General features: G+C 46.7%; 1 protein-coding gene across 3 annotated transcripts; it reads left to right on the forward strand.

Annotated features, from left to right (window-relative positions):
* The first annotated feature begins 8,693 nt into the window (after positions 1-8,693).
* Positions 8,694-22,053, forward strand: LOC140430581 (protein C19orf12 homolog). Of its 3 annotated transcripts, XM_072518157.1 has the most exons (4): positions 8,694-8,711; positions 8,838-8,971; positions 15,367-15,534; positions 21,041-22,053. In XM_072518157.1, the coding sequence occupies exons 3-4, from the start codon at positions 15,375-15,377 to the stop codon at positions 21,304-21,306; spliced, it is 426 nt and encodes a 141-aa protein (XP_072374258.1). In that variant the 5' UTR covers positions 8,694-8,711; positions 8,838-8,971; positions 15,367-15,374; the 3' UTR covers positions 21,307-22,053. The 3 variants fall into 3 exon arrangements, with proteins under 3 accessions (XP_072374258.1, XP_072374257.1, XP_072374259.1); XM_072518156.1 differs by lacking the exon at positions 8,694-8,711 and having other exon boundaries at positions 8,781-8,971; XM_072518158.1 differs by lacking the exons at positions 8,694-8,711; positions 8,838-8,971 and adding an exon at positions 9,001-9,208.
* The last annotated feature ends 3,759 nt before the right edge of the window (positions 22,054-25,812 follow it).

The raw sequence follows: 25,812 nt of genomic DNA on the forward strand, positions 1-25,812 counted from the left end.
ATAGAAAGCATCCTATCAGGCTGCATCACAGCCTGGTATGGCAACTACTCGGCTGTTTAGACGGCAAGTAACATCAGAGAGTCGTGAACATCCCCCAGTCCATCACACAAACCAGCCCCCCATCCATTGACTCTATCTACACCACCCGCTGCCTTGGGAAAGCGGGCAGCATAATCAAAGACCCCTCCCACCCAGCTTACTCACTCTTCCGACTTCTTCCATTGGGCTGGAGATACAAATGTCTGAGAACACACACGATCAGATTCAAAACCTGCTTCTTCCCCGCTGTTACCAGACTCCTAAACGACCCTCTTATGGACTGACCTGATTAATACTACACTCCTGTATGCTTCACCCGATGCCAATGTCGATGTATTTACATTGTGAAGCTTGTGTTGCCCTATTATGTATTTTCTTTTCTTTTCACATACTAAATGATCTGTTTGAGCTGCTTGCAGAAAAATACTTTTCACTGTACCTCGGTACACGTGACAAGAAACAAATCCAATCCAAGTTAGATGTTTCAGAGGATGTTGATTTATGTGGTTGCTGGCAAACCTCTGGCTTATGCTTTTTTGTGTTTATGGTAACCTTTGGTATTTTTTGGTGTAGTTTGGATATCGCCCATTGTTGCCTCAACCAGAGTCGTCGTACGATTTGGAGTTTGACTCGGTGTCGAAATGTCCTCAACTGAGGAATTGCCTTCCACTGTTATTTCTGGTATTGTCAGGTTCTCAGGTCTTCACTTTGCACAGTTTTTTGTGGACTCTTAGTTGACTCTGTCCAGTGGAGGAGATTGGTCTTGCCTGTGCCAAGACAATGGCAGATATCCACTTCTCACTGGTGGTGTGGTTCCGTACCAATACTTCTTGACCTTTATGAAAAGCACAATATTTGGCCCTGTTCTCATGTCGCAAAACCTGACTTTGCTGTTTCCTCTCAACAATTGCTCTCGTCTTAGGCAGCATCAGCAGACCAAACACTCTGCGTAACTGATGTTTTATGAGTTGTTGAATGTATTGTATTCCTGTGTGTCATCAGGAATTGGCTTAGTCGTTTTGACAATGATCCATGCTCATGAGTTATCTACAATGAATGCTTCATTGGCTGAACCAACCTTTCAGCCAGCCCATTTGTGGCAGATTAATAAGGAGGGGATCGGATGTGTTGGATTCCACTCTCCTTTAGATAATCTGTGAACTCATGCAAAATGAACTGTGGCCCATTGTTGCTAACAGGTTGTTCAGGGTAACTGAATCTTGCAAAAATCTCACCCAGTCTTTATTGTTCTCTCTGAGGATGTAGCCTTCAGAATGGCAACTTGAGGCCATATTGAGTGCACATCGACCACAATGAAAAACATTTGGCCTTCGAATGGTCCAGCATAATCCATATGAAACATTTGCCATGGTCCACTGGCCATCCCTATCGGTGTAATAGTGCTAGTGGCAGCAGGTTTTGAACCTTTGCACAAGCCAAACACATACCCGCCTTCTCCTCGATTTTGCGATTGAGGCTTGGCCTCCAAAAATAGGCTATCTCCTTCATTCTTACTATCCCAGAATAACATTCATGAAGTTGGTTTAGGACATGTTTCCTTAACAATGGCAGAATGATGACCCTCATTCCCCAGAGGAGACAACCAGCATGGACGGATAGTTCAAGTCTTCGGGTAATATTTGACTTCAACTCCGGGTTTGCCGCCGCGGTCTTGTCACGAAGCACCGTGTCCATAACTTCTAACAGTAGTGGATGATTTCTGGTGTGATTCTGAACTTGTCCTGCGGTTACAAGAGTGTTATCGACTTCTTCAACAAAAATATTACCAAACTATTCACTGACGACTCATTAGGTAAAGGTAATCTAGGTCCATCAGTGTTCCCAAGGAGATTTGATTGACGATATTTTATATGTCTATGTGCTGACAACAGCAATTCCCATTTCTGCATCCAGTTCACTGCAAGAGATGGGATACTGATGCGCAGCCCCAATATTGTTGCCAGTGGTCAATGGTACATTAGTAAATTTTTGTGTCCATAAAGATACTGGTCAAAACGTTTGATTCTGAGAATGATGCCATGAGCTTTCTTCTCTATCTTTACATAGTACTTTCCTGCTTTCTTCATGAATCTTGATGCAAACGCTATTAGCTTCCCTCCACCATTGGACATTATATGGGAAACTACTGCTCCCACCCCATTTGATGACGCATCACAAGCCAATTGCAATGGTAACTTTGCATCAAAGTGTGTCAGGACTTCGGACTTTAATAATGCCTCCTTAGCTTGTACAAAAGCCGACTCGCACTGATCCACCCATTTCCATTTCCTGCTTTGACACAATAAGTTGTGCAAAGACTTGAGAATAGTTACTAGATTAGGGAAAAACCTGCCATAATAGTTGAATAAGCCCAAAAATGAACAAAGTTGGGTTACTTTTTGAGGTGCACGTATCTCAGTTATGACTTTTACTTTTGAAGGCAATTTGTGCAATTCTTTTGCTTCTATTGCATGCCACAGGTATTCAATAGAAGATTTGAAGAATTCACATTTATCCTTTCGTACTCGTGGGTCTTAATCTCTAGTCTCTGGAGTGTAGCATCTACATTTTGAAGGTGCTCTTCTTCATTCTTTCCAAAAACTAGCACTGGACTCTTCTAATCTGCTTAGAATTTGATTCATGGCATTTTGTAATAATGCCGGTGCAGACATGATGCTAAATGGAAGTCTTTTATATTTGAATAGCCCTTCGTTTGTCACGATTGTTAAATATTGTTGTGAATCTGGATCCACATTTATCTGGAGATAAGCTTGACTAAGGTCATCTTTATTGAAATGTTGGCCTTCAGCCAACCCAGCAAATAACGCATCAATTCAGGGCCGAGGGTACTGCTCTACACAAAGTACCGGATTAATAGTGACTTTAAAATCGGTACATATGCGTACCGGACCATATTTCTTCATCACGGGTACAATGGGCATGGCCCAATCACTTACATTAACAGGTTTGAGGACCCCTGTCTTGGCAAGCCTCGCTAATTCTACCTCGACCTTAGGCCTGATAGTGAACGGTACTGGCCTAGCCTTTCAGCACCTTGCTTGGTTTCCATACTTAATTTTTAGCTTGACAGAGATATCCTTTATGCTTCCCAGCTCTCCGTTAAAGACAATGGCATGTTTCTTTAAAATCTTCGGTAGACCTGCTTCTGACTCCTACATGAGATTCACCTCGGCCCAGTTTAGCTGATTCTCTCCAGGCAGGTTCTCCCCATTAGGGCTGTGTTATAACCTGCCTACTTACCATTGGCTGGGGACTAATGACTATCCCACAATCCTGTGGGAGTATGAGCTTCCCCAATGAGGGGGGCGGAGAAACTCCTAGTATAAATAAGCTGGCCAGTTCAGGAACCAGGAGGAAGGAGTAGGTAGCAAGGGAAGTTGCTGCTACTGTTATGTATATATGTTATAGTAAATAAATGTTATTACTTTGTATCCTTCAAACTCGTGCTGGATTCTTCGTGGCCCTTACAAAACTGGCGACAAAGGTAAAAGTGAATAGCTGTCTACACTGCTGAAGCCACCTCCCTGGATTTTTGTTGGATACAGGTTGGAAGTTGTTTTCTATTATACCGTGCCTCTGTACGGCCGTTTGGATGTTTTTGATGCTGCGCTGGAAAGCTGGAACCAGTACACACAACGGATGCATTACTATTTCCGGGCAAACAATATCACCGGAAACGAGCGCCAGGTGGTCATATTGCTCACCGCCTGCGGCCCGCATACGTTTGGGGTGATTAGGAGCCTTACGTACCCAGCTGCGCCGGACACCAAAACGTTTGATGAACTTGTGAATATAGTGGGGCAACACTTTAACCCAACCCCATCCACGATAGTCCAGCGTTACCGGTTTAATACCGCTGAGAGGACCCCTGGAGAATCCCTTGTCGATTTTCTATCCAGGCTACGCAGGATTGCGGAGTACTGTGACTATGGTGAGACCTTGTCAGAAATGTTACGCGACTGTTTGGTTTGCGGTATTAACGATGCAGCCACCCAGAGAAAGTTGTTAGCGGAGCCAACATTGACTTTTCAACAGGCCATTCAAATAGTCTTGTCCCGAGAGAGCGCAGAGCGAGGAGTACAGGAGCTACAGGGAATGGAAGTGCATGCCTTGGGGCGCAACCCTTTCCGTCCAAAAACTTCCCCCCGCACTCCTGCGGTACCTTGGGCGAGGCAACGTCCGGACCGACGCCAGTGGCCATCGGACATTCCTCCCCGAAGGGAGCCTTCTCCAGAGCCAATGGATGAGGAGCCATGTCCGTTTCAGACTTGTAGGCGCCGACCCCGTCGCGGACGGTGGTCCTGGGGACGCCAGAGGCGCCGTCGTTCCGACCGAAACTGGGACCAGCCCAGGGGCCGTAACTGGGACCAGCCCAGAGGCCGTACCTTCCATGTGGATGAACCTGTGGCGACTACTCCTGAGGACGTGGAGACGGAGGACGACTGCCTGCAGCTGCATTGTCTGGCAACTCCCCGTGTGGCCCCCATTAAGGTGACAGTACGGGTCAATGGCCACCCGCTTGAGATGGAGTTGGATACTGGCGCAGCGGTCTCCATGATCGCCCAGAGGACATTCGACCGCATCAAGCAGGGTATACAGACCCTTACATTAACCGACTCACAGGCCAGGTTGGCCACCTACACGGGGGAACCACTGGACATTGCAGGAACTACAATGACCCCTGTTGTCTATGGACGCCAGGAGGGGCGTTTCCCACTTATCGTGGTGCGCGGCCATGGGCCCAGCCTGTTGGGTCGGGACTGGTTGCGCCATTTGCGGTTGCAATGGCAGCACATCCTCCAAACAGTTTCTGAAGGGTTGACTGAGGTGCTAGGACGATACCCAGATGTATTCCAGCCTGGTTTGGGGAAAATAAAAGGGGCCGTAACCCGTATCCAAGTTGAACCAGGAGCCACGCCGCGCTATTTCCGGGCGTGCCCAGTGCCTTACGCCTTGCTCGAGAAGGTAGAAGGGGAGCTCACTCATTTGGAGAGTTTGGGTATTATCAGGCCCGTCCGTTTTGCTGACTGGGCAGCACCAATTGTACCTGTAATGAAGCCAGATGCCACAGTTCGCTTGTGTGGCGACTATAAACTTACAGTGAATACAGTTTCCCGACTCGACCGATATCCAATGCCTTGCATAGAGGATCTCTACGCGAAACTTGCAGGTGGACTCTCGTTCACAAAATTAGATATGAGTCACGCTTACCTGCAGTTGGAGCTGGACCCTGCCTCCCGACCATATGTAACGATTAATACACACCGGGGCCTGTATGAATATACACGGTTGCCCTTTGGAGTATCCTCTGCCTGCGCAATTTTTCAACGTGTTATGGAGGGCATTTTGAGAGGTTTACCACGTGTGGCTGTCTACCTAGATGACGTTTTGATTACAGGGACGTCGGAGCAAGAACATTTGGAAAATCTGGAGGCTGTCCTTAGACGCCTTTCGGAGGCTGGAGTCCGTTTACGTCGCACAAAGTGCGTATTTCAGGCAAAGGAAGTAGTCTACCTAGGTTATCGGGTGGACCGCGAAGGTCTGCACCCCGTCGCAGAGAAGGTGCGTGCAATTCAACATGCCCCCACCCCGACTGACACTTCGCATCTTCGTTCTTTTCTCAGTCTCGTAAACTATTACGGGAAGTTCCTCCCCAATCTGGCAACTACGCTGGCCTCTTTGCACCTTCTGCTAAAGAAAAATCACACCTGGGTTTGGGGTCAGCCGCAAGAAACCGCTTTCCGGCGGGTAAAGCAACAATTGTCGTTGTCTGGGTTACTAACCCACTATGATCCTGGAAAGCCTTTGCTCGTCACATGTGATGCATCCCCGTATGGTATTGGGGCCGTCCTGTCCCACAAGATGGAGAACGGGGCCGAGCGACCGATAGCTTTCGCCTCCCGTACATTGACTGCAGCGGAGAAAAAGTACGCGCAGATCGAGAAGGAGGGCCTGGCAGTGGTTTTTGCGGTGAAACGCTTCCACCAGTACGTGTGTGGCCGCCATTTCACTATCGTGATTGATCATAAGTCCCTGCTGGGACTTTTCAGAGAGGATAAGCCAATACCGCCCATTGCTTCTGCACTGATCCAGCGCTGGGCTTTGTTGCTTGCTGCATACGAGTATTCTCTGGAGCACAAACCAGGTACGCAGATAGCAAATGCCGACGCACTGAGCCGATTGCCTTTATCGACCGGCCCCATGTTGACCCCCACGACCGGTGAGGTGGTTGCAACCCTAGATTTTATGGACACCTTGCCTGTCACGGCATCACAGATCCGTGAGTGGACCCAGACGGAGCCAGTCCTGTCAAAGGTTCGGCACATAGTCCTGTATGGTGGGCAGCATAGACAGCTCCCAGGCGAGTTGCGGGCATTTTCCTCCAAGCTGTCAGAATTCAGCGTGGAAGACGGCATCCTCTTGTGGGGGACGCATGTGATTGTCCCAGAAAAAGGCCAGGAGCTGATACTATCAGACTTGCACAATGGGCATCCAGGCGTGACCAAAATGAAAATGTTGGCCCGGAGTTATGTCTGGTGGCTAGGCCTCGACACCGACATTGAGGAGGTGGCCCAAAACTGCTCCATTTGCCAGGAGCATCAGAAGCTTCCGCCGGCCGCGCCCCTACATCACTGGGAATGGCCAGGGCGGCCTTGAGCACGCTTGCATGCAGGTTTCGCAGGCCCTTTTCAAGGATCCATGTTCCTTCTACTAATTGACACCCAGTCAAAATGGCTAGAGGTGAATAAGATGCAGGGGACAACGTCCTGCGCAACAATTGAAAAGATGCGTTTATCGTTTAGTACGCATGGCCTCCCCGAGGTGCTGGTCACGGATAATGGCACTCCATTCACGAGTGAGGAGTTTGCTAGGTTTACAAAGACGAACGGCATCCGCCATATCCGCACTGCCCCTTACCACCCGGCTTCAAATGGGTTGGCAGAGCGCGCAGTGCAGACATTCAAAAGAGGCCTAAAGAAGCAGTCTTCCGGATCAATGGACACGAGACTGGCTCGCTTTTTGTTTATGTACAGGACCACCCCCCATGCAGTGACTGGGGTAGCTCCCGCAGAACTCCTAATGGGCCGGAGACTTCGCACCCGCCTTAGTATGGTTTTCCCGGACATTGGCGCAAAAGTACGCCGCACACAAGAACGGCAGGGACAGGGATTTTCTCGGCATCATCCGATTCGGCAGTTTGCGCCCGGTGACCCAGTATTCATTCGGAATTTTGCTGGTGGTGCCCAATGGGTTCCTGGTGTAATCTTTCGCCAAACGGGCCCTATATCTTACCAAGTGCAAGCCCAGGGTCGTCTCCAGCGAAAACATGTAGACCACGTTCGGTCCAGAAGATCATCCCCTCAAAAGATTCCCCGCCCCCGGAGCTCATTTCAACAGCCGCAGAGACCAGAGACAAGGGAAGGTAGTCCTCACAATCTTCCACTGGTGCCTCACTCGAAGCCTGCGCAGGTCGTTACGGGACCGAATGGAGATAGAGACGCTGACATGACGGAGGCAGCAGACTCTGACTCCGAGATGGAGACACAGGATGCATCAGAGGGGGAATCCTCGGGTCCACGGGCCGTGGATGTACAACCGCGCCGTTCATCATGGAAGCGCCGATCTCCGTCTTGTTACACGCCGCCTGATCCAGCGCCGCGTGCAAATGGCCTGCGGCCAAACGAGTCCGACGCCTTCCTTCGCCAGGGTCTTCGGTGGATTCCTTGGACTTTGGGGGGGGAGGGATGTTATAACCTGCCTACTTACCATTGGCTGGGGACTAATGACGATCCCACAATCCTGTTGGAGTATGAGCTTCCCCAATGAGGGGCGCGGAGAAACTCCTAGTATAAATAAGCTGGCCAGTTCAGGAACCAGGAGGAAGGAGTATGTAGCAAGGGAAGTTACTGCTACTGTTATGTATATATGTTGTAGTAAATAAATGTTATTACTTTGTATCCTTCAAACTCGTGCTGGATTCTTCGTGGCCCTTACAAAAGGCTGGATAGTTATCTTTACCGATGTGCAGGAACAAGTCTGCGGCCTGTCAGTTTAGCTGCACATTTACATCGATACTGTCCCTCAAAGGCACTACGTCCTCGATACAGGTTTTAAGTGTTATCTTTGAGGACTTTAAGCCGATATGCTGTAATTTCTCTTGGTAAACAGTTTCTGGTGCCAATGAAACATCTACACCAGGATCCATCTCTGTTCGTTGCGCCAGCAACAGCCAGTACGTTCAATGACAGTTGTCATCTGATTGTGACCCTGGTCCTTTTTCGCGCCGTGTTATTATCACGTGGATACTCTGCCCTGCTTTCAGTTTTTAACTTCATGTATTTGTTTCTTGCTTTTTATAATTCTCGTTTGAAGCTTGTTTCCTTCTCCAACACGCAGGTGTGATGTGCGCCTATTGACCACAATGTTTGCATTTTGCATCGTTACCCCAGTAATCAGTTGCTGTGGTCACAGTTTTTGCATATCGATAGCAGTATCAAAATAGGTATTATTGAGGGACAATGAAAGTATAGCCATGATAGAGGGTCTTTTGGCGTTTGTGTGCGGAGATGCATTTCGCTGTAAATAATATCCTTTATGTTCCTAATAATCTGCTCTTTGACCAAGCTTTTAATCACCAGTTTTAATTCGCGGTAATAATTTTTTTTTTTACAACCTTTCATAAAGGTGCTGTCTGAATGCAAGGTGCTGTTGTTAGCTGTTCGTCAGTTACAGCACACTGATGTTTCAGATGATCTTTGTCACTTTCACATTCTCAGGGCAGACTGCACGGAGATCACGCGATAGTCGACCTGCTGCCGACCGCTCCCATATGCCAACATTGGAAAGCCGGGGCCGGGGTGGAGGTGACAAGAGTCTGGGAGAAAACAAGAGTGAAGCACCCCTGAAGCAGGTACCCCACAGAGATTAGCATCACTCGCCGAGCCCGGTGGCGATCGCCCGGTTTCATTTGTGTATTTGCAGCGTGGACAGTTTCCGGGATTGCGTGTGCATCTATCGGGAAAGCGGGATTCAGGCCCTGGAAGTTTACACAACAAATGGAGAAAAATAACAAAAAGATGGCGAGCCTTGAATTGGAAAGGGCTTTGTCGGGCCGAGGAGAACAGCAGGGGGGTTGAATCGGAACACGGTGTGAGTGATGGTGGAATGATTACAGTTCCCGTGCATTCTGTGTAGATTGCTGTTGCTTTCAGTGAAACCAATGCTGGCTCCATTGGAAAGCCCGCACAACAGGCGTGTGGACTTGCAATGTTCCTTCCTGTTCAATGTGTCGCCGGCAGCTTGTAGGCTTTGTGCTGCCTGCTCGTCACTGTAATTCTGGTGTGCACCCCGGTCTATGACTGTGCGCCACGGCGGAGGGCAGACATTGTAAAATAGAAAAGGACTGAATAACTGAAAGAACATTGGGCAGAGTGTGCTCCAAGGTCGTCGGACGTTGCACTGGACATTGGAAGTGGGGCAAAGTGCAAATGTTGGGCGCGATTCTCCGGCCTCGTTGTACTTGAGCGAGAGTGCGATGAGGCGATGAATAGCGGGAGAGGCAGAAAATGCGAACTGCACTGTGTGCCAAACAGTTTGCGATGCAACCGGCCACCCCGTAGGTGAAATCGGGACCTCGCCGTAGCGTGGCGAGAAGCCAATAGTCACCACTTAAGGCCTATTTCCATACAATTAACGATAGCCACCCCTTTTCCAACCGCCTCCTGTGATTCAGCAGCCGCCCTCCCCAGCAAGTGCTCACGTTAGCGTCGATTAGTACTCCTTTTTTAAAACGTAACCCTGGCGGAAGGGCTTCTGTGGGGAGCCGAGGAGGGTGAGTAGCCATCCTTGCTCACTGGCAAAGAGTCCGGGGGCACTGGGTTGGCCGTCCCAGTGCTCGGTGTGGGCCACCATGGGACGGGAGAGTTGGCGATGGGGGAGAAACAAGTGCGGCTCTGCCATGCCAACCCCTGGATCACATGTACCCATTCCAGGGGCAGCCCTTGTCCCTGCTCGTCTGCCCCACTGACAACCCACAACCCCCACCAACTGCGGAGGCCTCTAGCCGTGAGGTAAAGGCTATTGCTGAATTGGCAACATGGTTAAGTGAACAATCACACAACTCAAGTGGATTCCTGTGGGTGGATGGGCCATGGGGCAGCACGGTAGCATTGTGGATAGCATAATTGCTTCACAGCTCCAGGGTCCCAGGTTCGATACCGGCTTGGGTCACTGTCTGTGCGGAGTCTGCACATCCTCCCCGTGTGTGCATGGGTTTCCTCCGGGTGCTCCGGTTTCCTCCCACAGTTCAAAGATGTGCAGGTTAGGTGGATTGGCCATGATAAAATTGCCCTTCATGTCCAAAATTGCCCTTAGTGTTGGGTGGCGTTACTGGGTTATGGGGATAGGGTGGAGGTGTTGACCTTGGGTAGGGTGCTCTTTCCAAGAGCCGGTGTAGACTCGATGGGCCGAATGGCCTCCTTCTGCACTGTAAATTCTATAATGTAGCCCATGCTACATTATATCCCATTGGGATGCTAGTCATTGGCTAGCATCCCAATCAGACCGTGATGTCTGGACACTGTGCTTGAACACTGCGGGTGGCAACACCACACACAGCAGTGGAGATCTGAAAACCCAGGGGTTGGGGCCCCAGCACCGGGTACATGTGCAGGGCCGGACGGTGGGTGAGTGCAACAGAGAGGACCAACCCACGGTCCAGGTAACGTTATGTACGGGTGTCAGGGATACAGGGTCGAGGGTCTGTTGAGAAGGGGGCCTGCTGTGGACTGGGTGTGGGGGAGGGGGTGGAGATCAGTGGGAGAATGGAGGGTTCCAGGGTAGGAGCAACTGCTGTTTGTCAGTCTAACACCATCTCCCAATCCCTTACAGGTATTAAATGGTATAGACTGTATTTTGGATACCACTGAACAGGCCCTAGTGGTGCTGCTGGTACACCGGGCAGACAGACGCCAGAGATGGCAGCAGCAGCGTCTGCAGAGGCTCAAGGCGGCGGCCCAGGTCCCAGACTCCGCTTGTCGGTGGCACATGCATAGTCGTGCCACCCTGTCTTGTGTACTGAATGCGAGACGTGGCCTCATCAGAGGGGTGGAACCCAGGGGAGCTGGTGGCCACCATCCCCAGTCCATGGGAAGGGTCTGGGTTGGCACCCAGCGCCCCCTTGTCGGTGCCCAAAGGGCTCTGGGGTTCATCTCGGGATGGAGGGGCTGCTGGATTGAACCCAGGCTGCCCCTGCACCTTCTGGCTCTGCCAGCCCTGACGGCTCCCCAACCTCAGCACCATGGTGTTGACGCCCGCGATGATGCTCCTCAGTGATTGGTCTATGCTCTGCAGCGCCTCGCCAATGCCTACTCGTGACTGAGACAAGCTCCGCAGTGCCTCGGCCATTCCCATCTGAGAGCGGGACATTCCCACAGAACCTCATCAAGATCAGCCTGGTACTGTGGCACGCCCCCACTGAGTTGGATATTCTGCCGAGGCGCTCAGCCATGGCCGTCACTGTGGTAGTCTGTGTTAGGAGGATTACGGTACCTGGTAATGCCGGAATACCATTGGTGGAGATTGTACTTGTTCCCATTGGTTAAGCTTATATGTTAGCTCCGCCCTTCAAGGTGGGGTACAAGAGCCCGTGCCGCCCCTGCAGCTTTCTTCTGTACCTGCGCTGCTGGGGGAAACATCTAGCGTATTAAAGCCTTCAATTGTCTCCAATCTCGTTTCTGGGATTATTGATCATGCATCAGTCACCAACTGCGGCACACCTTGGACACCTCCACTAATGCTGCTTATGTCATGCACCAGGCTCTCCACTCTGGTCACCACCCTAGCAGTGTTGGCCTCGGTGCCATGCATTGCCAGCGACATCCCCTGTACCCGTAACCTCTGGGATTCCTCCAATCGGCTATGGACCTGCTGGAGTTTTGCTGACATCTCCCTCTGAATGTCCCAGCTGCTCCCTGACATCTCCATCAGCTCCGGGGTAGCCTAGTCCATAGGCTCAGCATCTGGCTGGGTCCTGGGATCCAGCAGACCTCCGACTGCTGTTTCACCTGGGTGTTCCTGCCTTCACCTGATGTGCATTAGCAATTGTGTGGGGCTCACCAGATTGTGCCCCAGAAGCCTGACCACTAAAATCGCCCACTGAGGTGTGTGTCTCTGTGCTGGTGAAGGGTGGGGATGACAGTTGTGACGTGTCGATTGTGGTATCCTCGGAGCTCTCCTCTGAGGTGGTCTCCTGGTAGGTTGGAGAGGGGGCCACCCGGGAAGGGCCGGCGCCATCGGCTGGGGGACCTGTGGCAGAATGGACATGTGGCCAGTGGAAGGGATGGGCAGTCTGTATGGCAATAACAACTCCCGTTGTGTGACAGGTCCTCCGGGTGGGTTGTGATGCACCCTCACCTCTTATGACGTACACCGAACTCCGCATTGGTGACCGCTCTGTCCTCTGCCAGCCCCCTCACCTCCAGGGCCCGCTCCTTGAAGGTTGTGAGTATTTTTATGATCGGCACCCCTCAGCCAGTCTGGGCCGTTTCCCAGCAATTGTGGGAGAGCTTCTCCTGCAGAGACACAGAGGGCAATGTTAGTCACACGCATGGTTCACAGTGGCGGGGGGAAGGGGGTTGGAGGGGGAGTGAGGGGAGCGTTGGGGGAATGTGTGGGTGGAAAGGTCTCAGGGCGGGGGGTGGGGTTGAGAAGGTTGCATCAAATCACCATTACTGCCCGATGTAGGTTGTTGACCTTGCGGCACTGGGGGCCAGTCCTCCTGGTCACGTTGCCTGAGCTGACAGTCGCTGCCACTTTGTCCCAGGCGGCACTGGCTGCCCTGTGGCTCACCCTCCGGGACCCTCTGGGGAACAATACATCCCTCCTGGTCTCGACCGCATTTAGGAGCCTCCCCAGGTCCGCGTCTCCAAACCTTGGGGCTGGCCGACTTGGCGCCATGGTTGCGAGCTGAGTGGGGTTGGCTGTCCAAGTTCTGTTTAAGTGCTGCTCGACCTTGTTAGCAGAGGGCTGGCGAGCCTGGTCCTGGCGAATTGTCTGGCGAGCCTTCATTTGTGGCATGACACCCGTGGGACCTCGTTAAGTCGATCAATTAACGTATTGCGTTGCCGGCCTCACCAGGTCGAGTGCTGAGAACCTCTCAGCAATTCCCACTCGCTACCACACTTAGAAACCTTTTCAGACAATCGCGCCCCTTGTGTCCACTGCTGGCCTGGACATTCTCCAGACATACCTGTGTCCACAACTGGCCTGGAGATTCTCCAGACATACCTGTGTCCATAGCTGGCCTGGGGATTCTCCAGACATACCTGTGTCCATAGCTGGCCTGGAGATTCTCCAGACATACCTGTGTCCACAGCTGGCCTGGAGATTCTCCAGACATACCTGTGTCCACAGCTGGCCTGGGGATTCCCCGGACATACCTGTGTCCACAGCTGGCCTGGACATTCTCCAGACATACTCTTAAGGTAAAACAACCAGATACCTGTGGCTGTCCGTGTCAGCAGTCAAGTTAATATCTGATCCGAGGTGGCTACACTTAAGATGCTAGTGGTGCCTGTGTTGAACTGGAAATTTACAATTGTGAGATAGTTGGAGGAGATTTGAATGTACCTCTTTACCGGTGGTGGGAGGTCCAAGAAATGTCAAACTTTATATGAACCTTTGAAATAGTCCTCAGACCCCAATTTCTGATGAACATCTGACTTGGGTTTTTTGGTGGGTCTAAGTCAAATGGGTGCAGAAGGAAATGTGAGTTAATCAGTTTGGTTTAGAGTATTAGTAACTGGTCACTTTTAATATATTTAATGTAACTGACTAGCTAAGATAAGTGTGTAGTTATTACTATCCATGCTTTTTGAGTTGTGTGCAGTAAAATTATTTTGTTGTAAACAATCAACCTTACGGGTTAATTATTTTAGTCAAAAAGGAAGATGATGGCCTGGCGGGAATGTCATTGGACTCCTCATCCAAAAACCCGGCTAATGCTGCAGGAACATCCCATCATGGCAGCTGGTAGAATTTTAATTCAATTAAGAAAAATGTCTGGAATTAAATGCTAGTCTCAGTAATGGTGACCACAAAACTATCATTAAAAACCTATCTGGTTCATTAATGTGCGTTAGGGAAGAAGTTCAGCTGTCCTTACCTGAACTGGACCTATATGTGACTCCAGACCCACAGCAATGTGGTTGGATATTAACTAATCTCTGAAATGGCCTAGGAAACCATTCAGTTTATGGGTATCAAATGCTGGCCTTGCCGATGATGTCCATATCCCAACAAAGGATTAAAAGATCCTTAGTTTTAGGAGTTCCAAAAATAAAACATTACTGATATATAGGGAGATCATAACACAATAAAATATATCTTCAGTATGTGAGTAATGCAGGGGGATTATTACACAATGTATAAATGTTTATAACAATCATAAAATATATTGATACAGGAAACTGTTAAAAGGCAAAGGTTATATGAACAGCCCATCCCGATATCTACAAGATTTAATGTGATCAATCTTGAGTGGGCTTACGGTAATACAGGAATGTGTTTAATCTCACTCCAAGGATGTTCTATACTTTACGTCTGCCATGTATAGATTAAGTCAAGTATATTAAAGCAACATGAGACTGCTTCTTGTGTTTCCTCAAGCCAAGCAACCTTCTACTGATGCCTGCACATTCCAAAATAGGAAGCACCAGTTAGCCCATGGTTTCCACGCTATGATTCCATAAGATAACTGCAATGGACAAAATGTCCTCTGACATGGGCATTATGCACTCGCTGTCAGTAGCAGCTTTGAAACTGAATGGTCTAATTTTGAAAAGAGTGTAGAAGACCACTTCTCCCATACTCTGTTTACAAACAACAATAATCGTCATATTGGGGAATATAAAAATACATATTTAGAAATGCTTTTCCAATGACGTTTGTTGAAACTACATTTTGTTGGGCAGCACGGTAGCACAGTGGTTAGCACTGTTGCTTCACAGCGCCAGGGGCCCAGCTTGGGTCACTGTCTGTGCAGAGTCTGCACATCCTCTCCGTGCCTGCGTGCATTTCCTCCGGGTGCTCCGGTTTCCTCCCACAAGTCCCGAAAGATGTACTTGTTAGGTGAATTGAACATTCTGAATTCTCCCTCTATGTACCCGAACAGACGCTGGAATGTGGCGACTAGGGGATTTTCACGGTAAATTCATTGCAGTGTTAATGTAAGCCTACTTGTGACACTAATGAATATATTATTATTATAGTTGACCTCCATTGACATGTGATTTCTGAATCCTTTAGTTCACAAGATGCCTGTGCACATTGATGACCTGATGCGTTTGGTGTGCCATATTTCAGAGGTGGAGAAGTTGCAAGTTGCAGTGAAATGTTCTGGCAAGGGGGCACTTGTGGCTGGTGCAGCAACATTTGCAGGAGGCTTGGTTGGTGGTCCTCTTGGATTAGCAGTTGGTAAGTGTTTGTTATTGGCTAAGATAAAGTAGTTTGAGAATGACTAATGAGTTAAATAGATAATGAACGTGCTTGTTTTAAGTTATCCTGACAGAAACAGTAATCCATGGAATAAATGGGTAAATGTCTTCTTTAAATACAGTGCACAGGAATTTGGTGTGAGCACATTGAGCATTTGTACGACATCATCACTGACGGTAACTTACCGGCTATTACCTTCAAAAAAAGTTTGTAAAGAAATGAAGAAAGGAGCTTGCAAAACATGTACTTTAAGGATTAATGTGGCTCTGGTATCCATAACATTTGTCAAATAACTGAAGCTTGGGCAGGTATATTGCAAATAAAATAAGTAAATGACACCAATTTGTTTGAGGAAACTGGAGAGATGTAGCATTGGTTTTAACTGGTTATGATAGTCCTGGTAGTTATGTCTATCAGCAGCAATCCACAATGGCAAGTTGAGTAATTTGATTCAATAAATCTGTTAACCAGATAAAATAACCGAAAAAGCTGCAGGAGTGTTGCAAAACCTGAACTGTATAATCTCCCTGAGAGAAATAAACCCTCCTGCCCTGCCAGCCTAGCCTGCAATGTGGCATCAGTCTCACCCTACATACATTGTTCAATTTTAATCACAGTAACAAGGATGAGCAATATATCTGGCCATGTCAGCATCCTAAAAACAACTATTAAAATTAAACTGATATCAGCTGAGATGAAATAGCCTCAAAGTGGGTTGGTAACACTCCAGCTGCCCCATTTTTACAGTGTTGCAGGTGGAATGTCCCTTTTAATATGCAAATTGTGATCCTACGCACCTAATTTTAGAAGGAAACTGTTGGAAGCATGGAAGCATGCACTATGTGCTCTGACCATTAGTAATTGTGTATATATACCAATTATCGTAACTTTTTTCTGATTATTTTCATATAACCTACCCCTTTATACAATCCCAATTCCTCCTGCCTATCTCTGCGTTTTTTCTAATGCAAACACATCCCTCTTAAAGTATGATAACCAGAAATGGGCACATCATTCCAAATGTGTTCTGACCAGTGGATCAATAAATCGCATTGTAATCTCTGTCATTGTATATTCTCCCATTCTGGCAAAATATCCCAATATTTTGTAACATTGCTGAGCCTGATGTCACTTTCAGGTTCCTTTCAAAATCTCCCTGTGCTAATTCAGTCCACTTCAGTATATATGTGCCTTTGTAGCTTGATCTTTGTTCCATTGGGCAATAGTTCAATTTGGCAGCCTTCCATTTCATTTGCCACCTGTCTATCCAATGAACAGACCCAAGTCCTTTCACAAAACTTCAACACTTGTTCCCAGTTTTGTTCCTGATGTAAAATCCCTCTGCAAGTTTATGTTTTTATTCTGTGTCCCAGCGTGCTAGGGCACTGTGCACTCACAATTGCTATGTATGATTTGACAGAGACAAGGTGGGCTTCCCCCACAAGGCAGTGCAAAAATATGCTGAACATTGCAGATTTGATTGACAAGAGTGTTTAATGTGAGTTAAAAAGGGATGGAGACGATAAGAGTTCAATGTTTTGCAGGTATTTGTGGCATTCCCCTTTTACAAATTTCCTGCTACATTTAAATAGAAGTGGCTTCTGATCCTTGTGAAATAAATTTGAAGTCCACAGTGAATAAGCTTCCCTTACGGTTCAGTAGATAAGTCCAACATTTACGTAGAGTTTGAGCCATGTGGACCCGGAAGAATTTGATCATTGTTAGTGCTGAGTTCACTGATTTTAGTTGGTGTTTAGAACATTTCAATTGCCTTCTGCATTGCAAGCTAGGGAGAGGAAAATAATACTCTTGCAGAGCTATTGGAAAAGGGCAGGGAAAGGGACTAATTGACTATAAATCTTTCAATAAGCTGATTGGGCTGTATAATTCTTTGAACTATGTTAGAAAGTGCTGATGCATGGCTTCTAGGTGAGAATACATGCGCACTTACGAACATACGAATTAGGAGTGTTCAGAAAACAAATGTAGTTTTGTTTGATTCATATTTGAGTTGGTATATATTTGAAATAATGTATAGTTTTAAATGGGTTTAATTTAATGTTTCTGTGTAAGGAAGGGTAAAACCTATAGTTAAGAGTATTTGTGGGGGTTTGCTCAATTCAAACTGTGCCTCTATTGTGCTTAGAGAGGGTTACGACGTGAAATGTAAATAATCGAGCAGAAGCATGTGACCATTGCTTAGCAACTGGAGGCACTTTTAATGTAGAAAGGCTTTTAAGTTTAGTTTTAGCTGAATTTATTTGCAGTTGAAGGCAGGACTGACCGGGGAGTGAACTTCTCTCAACTCTGTCTGGAATAGACAAGCTGGACAGGACAAGAGAGGTAGCAAAATGGCAGACTTCTCAAAGAGTCAGATACAGTCCAAATAACCAGGCAATTGGGACAGAAAACATGGGCGCGATTCTCTGACCCCCTGCCGGGTCGGAGAATCGCCGGGGGCTGGCGTGAATCCCGCCCCCGCCATGTCCCGAATTCTCCGCTACCAGAGAATCGTCGGGGGTGGGAATCGCGCAGCGCCGGTCGGCGGGCTCTCCCCGGCGATTCTCCGGCCTGCGATGGGCCGAAATCCCGCCGCTGTCAACCCTCACCAGCTGGCGTGGATTGAACCACCTACCTTACCGGCGGGAGCAGACGGCGCGGGCGGGCTCCGGGGTCCTGCGGGGGGGGGGGGGGCGCGGGGCGAGCTGGCCCTGGGGGGTGCCCCCGCGGTGGCCTGGCCTGCGATCGGGGCCCACCGATCGGCGGGCGGGCCTGTGCCGTGGGGGCACTCTTTTTCTTCCGCCTTCACCGTGGTCTTCACTATGGCGGAGGCGGAAGAGACCCCCTCCACTGCGCATGCGCGGGGATGCCGTGAGCGGCGAAGTCCTTTCGGCGCCGGTTGGCGTGGCGCCAAAGGCCTTTCCCTCCAGCTGGCGGGGCGGAAATCACTCCGGCGCGGGCCTAGCCCCTCAAGGTGAGGGTTTGGCCCCTAAAGGTGCGGATCTCCGCACCTTTGGGGCGGCCCGACGCCGGAGTGGTTCCCGCCACTTCATTACGCCGGATTCCCCGCCCCGCTGGGTAGGGGAGAATCCCGGCCCATGTGTTCGGAAGACTGAAGTTAAGAGAACAGAGACCAAGGAATTGTTCAGAAAAATTCAGACCAAGTGTTGTGAGTGAAAGAAACAGCTGCAGTAACCAGAGTTAACGTGGGAAAGCAGATTTCTGAGGTGAATCAAAAGTTTGATGCCATTTCAATAGAATCTGGGAATCAATCGTTTAAAGAATTGTGAACAGTTTGTACAACAGTCAAGACTCCCCCTAAACGGGGCATTGTAAAACCTGGATGTTGAATTCTTTGTTAAAAGTGGAGCGGAAACGTTGTTTGAAAGAGTAATTTAGAAAACATGGGCTGGATTTCAGAATGCAAACCACTGAAGGAAAGCATTGTTGTGAAAGAATATTTTGAAGTGTGTTTTTTTGGGAGTGGAGTTTGGAAACTCTTATGTGACAATCATCTGGTGGAGACTGGGGACACACCCATAGGCATTTACTTGGGTTCAGAGCGGAGTGTGTGTATTTTACCACAGTCAACTTGTGGGTTTAAAGGGACTTTGTGTTACTGAGACTATTGCAGTTTAAGAAATACTTTGTAATTCATGTTAACCTTAAAATCTGTGTGTATTTGTGAAGATAAGGGGGAGTAAAAGAGTGTTGTATCATAATCCACTTTTCATGTTTAATAAATGTTTTTTTTTTCTCGCAGTTAAAACTAATTAGCGGTCAAGTCACTCGGTTCCTCCATGTTTTCTAAAACAAAAAGTAAAAGTTACAGTCTTTTGAGCCAGGGTTCCATTCTGGGATCTTCCCATCCAGGTTTAGCATCAGCTGGGATCATAACAGGAGCAGGAATATCTTACTTGGCCCTTGAACCCGATCTTATTGTAACCTTCTGCGTACTCCCCGATAACCTTTCACTCCTTGTTTATCAAGAATTGATCTACGATTGTCATAAAAATATTCAAAGACGCTGCTTTCACTGTCTTTTGAGAACATGAATGCAAAAACTCACAACTCTGTAAGAGAAGAAATGTCTACTCACCTTGGTCTTAAATGGGGACGTGCTTATTTTTAAACAGCCCTAGTTCTAGATTTTTTCACAAGAGGAAACATCCTCTCCACATCTACCCTGTCCCGATCGCTCAGGATCTTCTAGGTTTCAATCAAGTAGCAGTTTACTCTTTTAAACTCTAATGGATACAAAGCTAAACCATCCAACATTTCCTCATAAGTCAGCTCACCCCATTCCAGGTGTTGATCTGGTAAACCCTCCTTGAACTGCTTTCAACATATTTACATCTTAAATAAGGAGACCTATTCTGTAAACTGTATTTCAGATGTGGTCTCACCAGTGTTCTGTATAAATGCTGAATTCGGCATAACCTCCCTACCTTTATATTCAATTCCCCTTGTAATAAACAATAACATTCTATTAGTGTTCATAATTGTTTGCTGCACCTGCATATTAACCTCTTGTGAATCATGTAATAGGACACCCAGGTACCTCTGCATCTCTGAGCTCTGCAACCTCTCACCATTTAAATAATATGCTTCATTTTTGGTCTTCTTGCCTAAATGGACAATTTCACATTTTCTCACATGATATTCTGGTTTCTAGGTCTTCTCCAATCACTTAATATATCTCTGTCCCTTTGTAGCCTCCGTATGTCCTCGTTACAATTTACTTTCCTACCTATCTTTGTGTCATCAGCAAATTTAACAATCATACTTTCTGTTCCTTCATGCAAGTCATGATATCAATTGTAAAAAGTTGAGGCCTCAGCACTGATCCCTGTGGCATTACTCCTATCAATCAGAAAGAGACCCATTTATGCCGACTCTTTGCTTTTATCCATGCCAATATGTTACTCCTACACTATGAACTTTTATTTTCCAAAATTACCTTTACTGTGTCATCTTATCAAATGCCTTCTGGAAACCCAAGTACTATACATCCACCGGTTTCCTTTTATCCGCAAGGCATGTGATTCTTTCAAAGAACCCCAATAATTAAACATGATTTTCCTGCCACAAAACCGTGTTGACTCTGCCTGATTGCCTTAGATTTTCTAATTGCCCTGCATAACATCTCTAATAATAATAGCTTCCAACATTTTCCTGATGGTAGACGTTGTTACTTGGCCTGTAGTTTCCTGCTTTCTGTCTCCCTCCCTTTTTCACTAATGGAGTTACATTTGCCCCATGATCAGATCTAGTTGTGATATTCTTCATGATTATACACCTGCTGACACTCCCTATTCTGGCTTCTGTCTAAAAAAGATCAACTCAAGGGACCTGACGATTGCTGTTACTCCGAGACACATAACCAAGTGAATATGAATCAACATGTTCAGGAAAAAAAGGGAAAATGCATTTTTAAAAAGAGGAGAATAAACAATTTTCAAGTGTTTGTTTTCTTTCTCCCTAGGTGGTGCAGTTGGTGGGTTGCTTGCTGCCTGGGTGACGAGTGGACAATTTAAACCATTACCTCAGATTATTATGGAACTCCCACCAAATCAAAGACTGATGTTGTCTAATGATGTGCACAACATTGTCCAACGTTTGGACTGGACTGATGCAGCACAACTAATATCATTAGTGATGGGAAACGCTGGCTTGCAGAAGGAGGTGATGGCAGCAATAAGTGCATTTTTTTTAAAGCAGCTCAATGCTGAGGTGCGACACTTTGACTGAAACTTATATAAGACGCCTTTTCTAGAAATGTCAATTAGATTGAATATACTGGAACATAAAAAAGAAAGCGATTATTTTGCTGACAGAAATTCAATGATCCTGTGGAGGATGTAATTTGGACTATGCTACATTGGCATTGGGGAATTCATGTGATGAATTCTACTGGCTAAGTGTTCATGCACAAATAGTTAACTGACTTCAGAACCAGGATTTTTAGGAATCTGTTTTAATTTTTTGATGGCCACATCTCTTGCTGTTGAATGGCCAGTGGCCATTTGGAATTAAGCCTGGTTTGTGAGCAAAGAATAATTCTGCTTGGGTATATAGGAAAATTAAATATAATTGGACCTGATTTTCAAAGGCTTGTTAATACTGTTTCACTTATATTGCAAATGGTGAGCCATGAATTAAATTGGCAATACGTCACAAACTTGGTATTTATATCAAACTGTGATCATTGCTAACACAGGATATGGATGCAGGCTGATGTTAGAGCCCAGGGTCACTCCTGAAGTATAAAATATTGAACTAACGATTCATCTGAGTAAAGGTGATGCAAAGACAAGTAAATGTAGATTCTGACCTGAAATCTTAGTGAGCAAAATGTAATTTTGAGAACAATATGCCGGGTGAGGTGAATCTGGTACTCCATGCTGTACCAATGCAATTTTAAACAAAAGGTTACAAGGGTGATATGCTGCTGAACTTGACACCCATCTCCTCAAATAAACAAAAGAGTTCAAAGAACCAATGAAGCATGCCCAGTGCCCCGGTTCAAAGAACCAATGAAGCAAATTGTAAAAATGGGGTTATAACAGGATATCCGTTTACTATGTGAACCAGACAATCAAGTGTAACTAGCCAGAGCAACCAGTGGCTGAATCTGCTGGATAACAAAAACTTCTAATGTCTTTCTGAGTCAATCAGAAGATGTAAATCCGATCAGGAGCCTCAAGAATCACACTCTGTTGTAGAAAATCCATAATGCAATTGTAGCCCCTCCATTTAGCACAAGGTGCCAATCAGCCAGCTGTGTCAATACTGGTCTTAGTGACCAGTAACTATTAACCTGTAACAAACATGGAAAGATACCGCCCCTCCAGGAGTGCTAAGGATAATCCTGAACTGATATAATGTCCTGCCCTAGAAGAGATAGTCCAGAGGATGAGGTTAATAGGGTGCTAGAAAGTTTCAGAGCATGTGCCTATGGACTATCATAGAATCCCAACAGTGCAAAAGGAGGCCATTTGGCCCATCAAGTCTGCACCGACCCTTCAAAAGACCACTCTACCTAGGCCCAAGTCCCCTCACTGTAAACCCAGCATAAGGGGCAATTTAGCATGACCAATTCACCTAACCACATCTTTGAACTGTGGGAGGAAACCGGAGCACCTGGAGGAAACCCATGCAGACATGGGGAGAAAGTGCAAACTCCACACAGTCACTCGAGGTCGGAATTGAACCCGGGTCCCTGGCACTGTGAGGCAGTGGTGCTAACCACTGTGCCTCCATACCAACCAAAAAGAAACTACAAATGAGGTCACCAAATCAACAAGTAGATCAAGAAGAAAACATACATATGATGGATAATAATAACAGCAACGGCAAAGTACAGTTTGGTGGTGCTGCCAGTGAACAGAAAGATGCCCCCAAATGTTTTATACTGCTGTGAAGCAATAGACACTTAACAGCAAGGAAAAGAGAAAGTGTTGAAGTTGTGGCAGGCGACCCCTACTTGAGGAAGAGCATCTGAAAACGGAGTGAGAAAGTGGCGGGTAGATTGGATTTGGGGGAGGCCTATCACACAGCAGGCAGAAGTTAATCCACACAATGGCAGTCTCGGAGAGCGGTGAGAGCTTCCGATTGGGGGGGCTAGGGGGTTTGGTAAGGGAGCTTTGTGTGTGCTCCTCCCTGATGCTGGGTTCCGTGACCAGGCACCGAGTGCCTGTCAATGAGGGATTCCACTGGAACCTGGGCTTGTATTTCGGGCTTCCTGCGTGATGACTGCTGGTGAATACTAGCTGAGATGGACTGAGGCATTTGAGTCACCATTAATTGCTGACTTAAGCACCTCAATTGGCATTGGGCAGGAAGGCTGTCCATGAGCCTGCCCATAATCAGGACAGAGGTGAGAAGATGGCAGGGTCCCCACCTCATGCCATTTATCCCAACCAAATGCCCCATTCACCCCCTCAACGTCCCTCAAGAGAGGGTATTGAATTCTGCCCAGCAGGGGTGTAGTGGCTGCAGGAATGGTCTGTTTAACAGTTGCTCTACTCCTTTGAATTTTGTCAATGCTTTTTGTCAATGTATGTGCAAGATGCCAACTTGTTTGAAAATGAGTCCACTATATTGCTAAAAAAGTTACCTATTAATCAACAATCAATACTATTTATGTATAAAATAACCATAGTGTGGTTTAACACTAATAGAAATGTAAAAAAGCGAAATCCACAATAAATACAGAAAATGCTGGAAATACTCCGCACTTCTGGCAGTATTCATGGAGAGTTCATGTCGGTGACCTCTGTCAGGCCTCTGTTTCTTTCTCCACAGATGCTGCCTGACCTAATTATTTCCACCATTGTCTGTTTTTTAATGTGTGGTTTAACATGACTATTAATGAATTGAGTTGAGGTGCACACATTGTGGAGCGATCCAAGGACTGTACATGCGTCTTGGATGGTAGGGGAAACTGCCTGGCAACAAATCGGCAGCCCACTTACCATTGGCCGATTTTCTTCCAATGCCGAATGAATATTGACGCTCTGTGTCCTCACTCCAGATGAATTCCATGCCCAAGTGTTTTCCAATGGGTAAACAGTAATTTTCGTTAAAAAATACTGACAAAAATTAACTTCCGATATTGCGGTCTATGCTGACATAAACAATCATTTTGAGATCCTGGATTTCTCATGCCAATACTGCATTTGGAATTGCCATTCAAATTCTAAATTAGCCTTTAAACAACCTGAATATGGATATCGGTGAGTGTTCAATGATATCCCCTCTTCTGATTTATATTTAACTTTTCAAAGTAAATCCAGACAAGGCATTAATTTTTGGCGCGAAATCTCCATCAAAATCGAACTGAAAGGTGCCCATGTTAAAAAAGGCGGGATAAGAATATTCCCGATGGAGGGGATGTCTGGAACCAGGCGTCACAGTCTGAGGAAACGGGGGAAACCATTTAGGACTGATATGAGGACACCTTTCTTCGCTCCGAGAGCGGTGAGCCTCTGGTATTTACTACCATAGAAAGCAGTTGAGGCCAAAACACTTTGTTTTCAAGAAGTAGTTAGATATAGGACTTGGGTGGGTGGGGTGGGATGGGGGGGGGGGGGGGGGGATCAAAGGATATGGGGGGAAAGCGGGATTAGGCTTTAGGGTTGGTTGATCAGCCGTGATCATAATGAATGGCTCAAAGGGCGAATGGCCTTCTCCTGCTCCTATTTTCTATCTTTCTATGTGGTGCACATGTTTTGAAATGAAAACCAGTTAAGTAAATTGATGAATAAATGCTGCATAGTAAGACATTTCCAGGTACTTTGTGTGAATTACTAGCATCCAATGAGAAGTTTGGGAATCAACCGTGAAAGGGTGTATGTTTTCTGATGTCCACCTATGGCCTTCATTCAAAAGCAATTCATTTATACATTGTAAATAAATACTTTCCATCATTTGTGGAGCAGTAATTTGGCATTATTTGAGAAATTAATGAAATCCCAATGTTATTGCCCTTTGCAATTGGGTGGAAAACTCCTAAAAAGAACTTAACTGCTTTAATTGTTGAGCTGCATCAAAATGCATGTTCTTTAGCATTAGTCTGCATAATGTTTACATTGATTTCATAAAATGCAGTATAGTATTGTCTTTAACTCTCCTGGCACAGAGCTTTATTCCCCAGAAACACATCAGAAAGTCGGTCACGCACTGCCCATAATTCTCCATCCATTATGGATGAAAATTGTGGGTAACCTTTGCCCAATTTCAAATTGCATAGCTCGACTTGATGTAAATTATTGCCATGCACCACATTTGATTTATTGAGTTATGAAATCTTGGTTTGAAGGCAGAGCGGATTGATAGGATGAAAATTACTTCCGTCCAGTACTAAGTGCCTTATTTGAGGTAGACTTGGGCATTTTAATTCTCAGCGTGTACGAATTATTGGCAGGGCAAAATTGCCCACAATGGAAAATAAATTGTCCCCAAGTTGAACAAGATCACCCAGAGTGTAGTCGATTTTACTTTTAAGAATGGAGGCAAAATACTTCTCTCTGGTAAAATATATTCTGAAAAGAATACTCTGGACAAATGAATTTTGGTGGAAAAATTGAACCCATTGCTGGAAACTAGAATGTATGGAATAAAAACAAAAATGCTGTAAATACTCAGCATATCTGACAGCATCTGTGGAGAGAGAAACAGAATTAACATTTCAGGTCAAGCACTGAGCAATTATGGAGTTGATCCTGCACAGTAATGGCCCACATCATAACTATC

The sequence above is a fragment of the Scyliorhinus torazame genome, chromosome 10, assembly GCF_047496885.1.
Source record: "Scyliorhinus torazame isolate Kashiwa2021f chromosome 10, sScyTor2.1, whole genome shotgun sequence".
Taxonomy (NCBI): domain Eukaryota; kingdom Metazoa; phylum Chordata; class Chondrichthyes; order Carcharhiniformes; family Scyliorhinidae; genus Scyliorhinus; species Scyliorhinus torazame.

What these genes read in the sequence shown, in the direction of transcription:
- LOC140430581 (XM_072518157.1), top strand. Translation starts at nt 15,375, where the DNA reads ATGCCTGTGCACATTGATGACCTGATGCGTTTGGTGTGCCATATTTCA. An exon ending in TCCTCTTGGATTAGCAGTTG is followed by an intron (nt 15,535 to 21,040) that starts GTAAGTGTTTGT and finishes CTTTCTCCCTAG; the next exon opens with GTGGTGCAGTTGGTGGGTTG.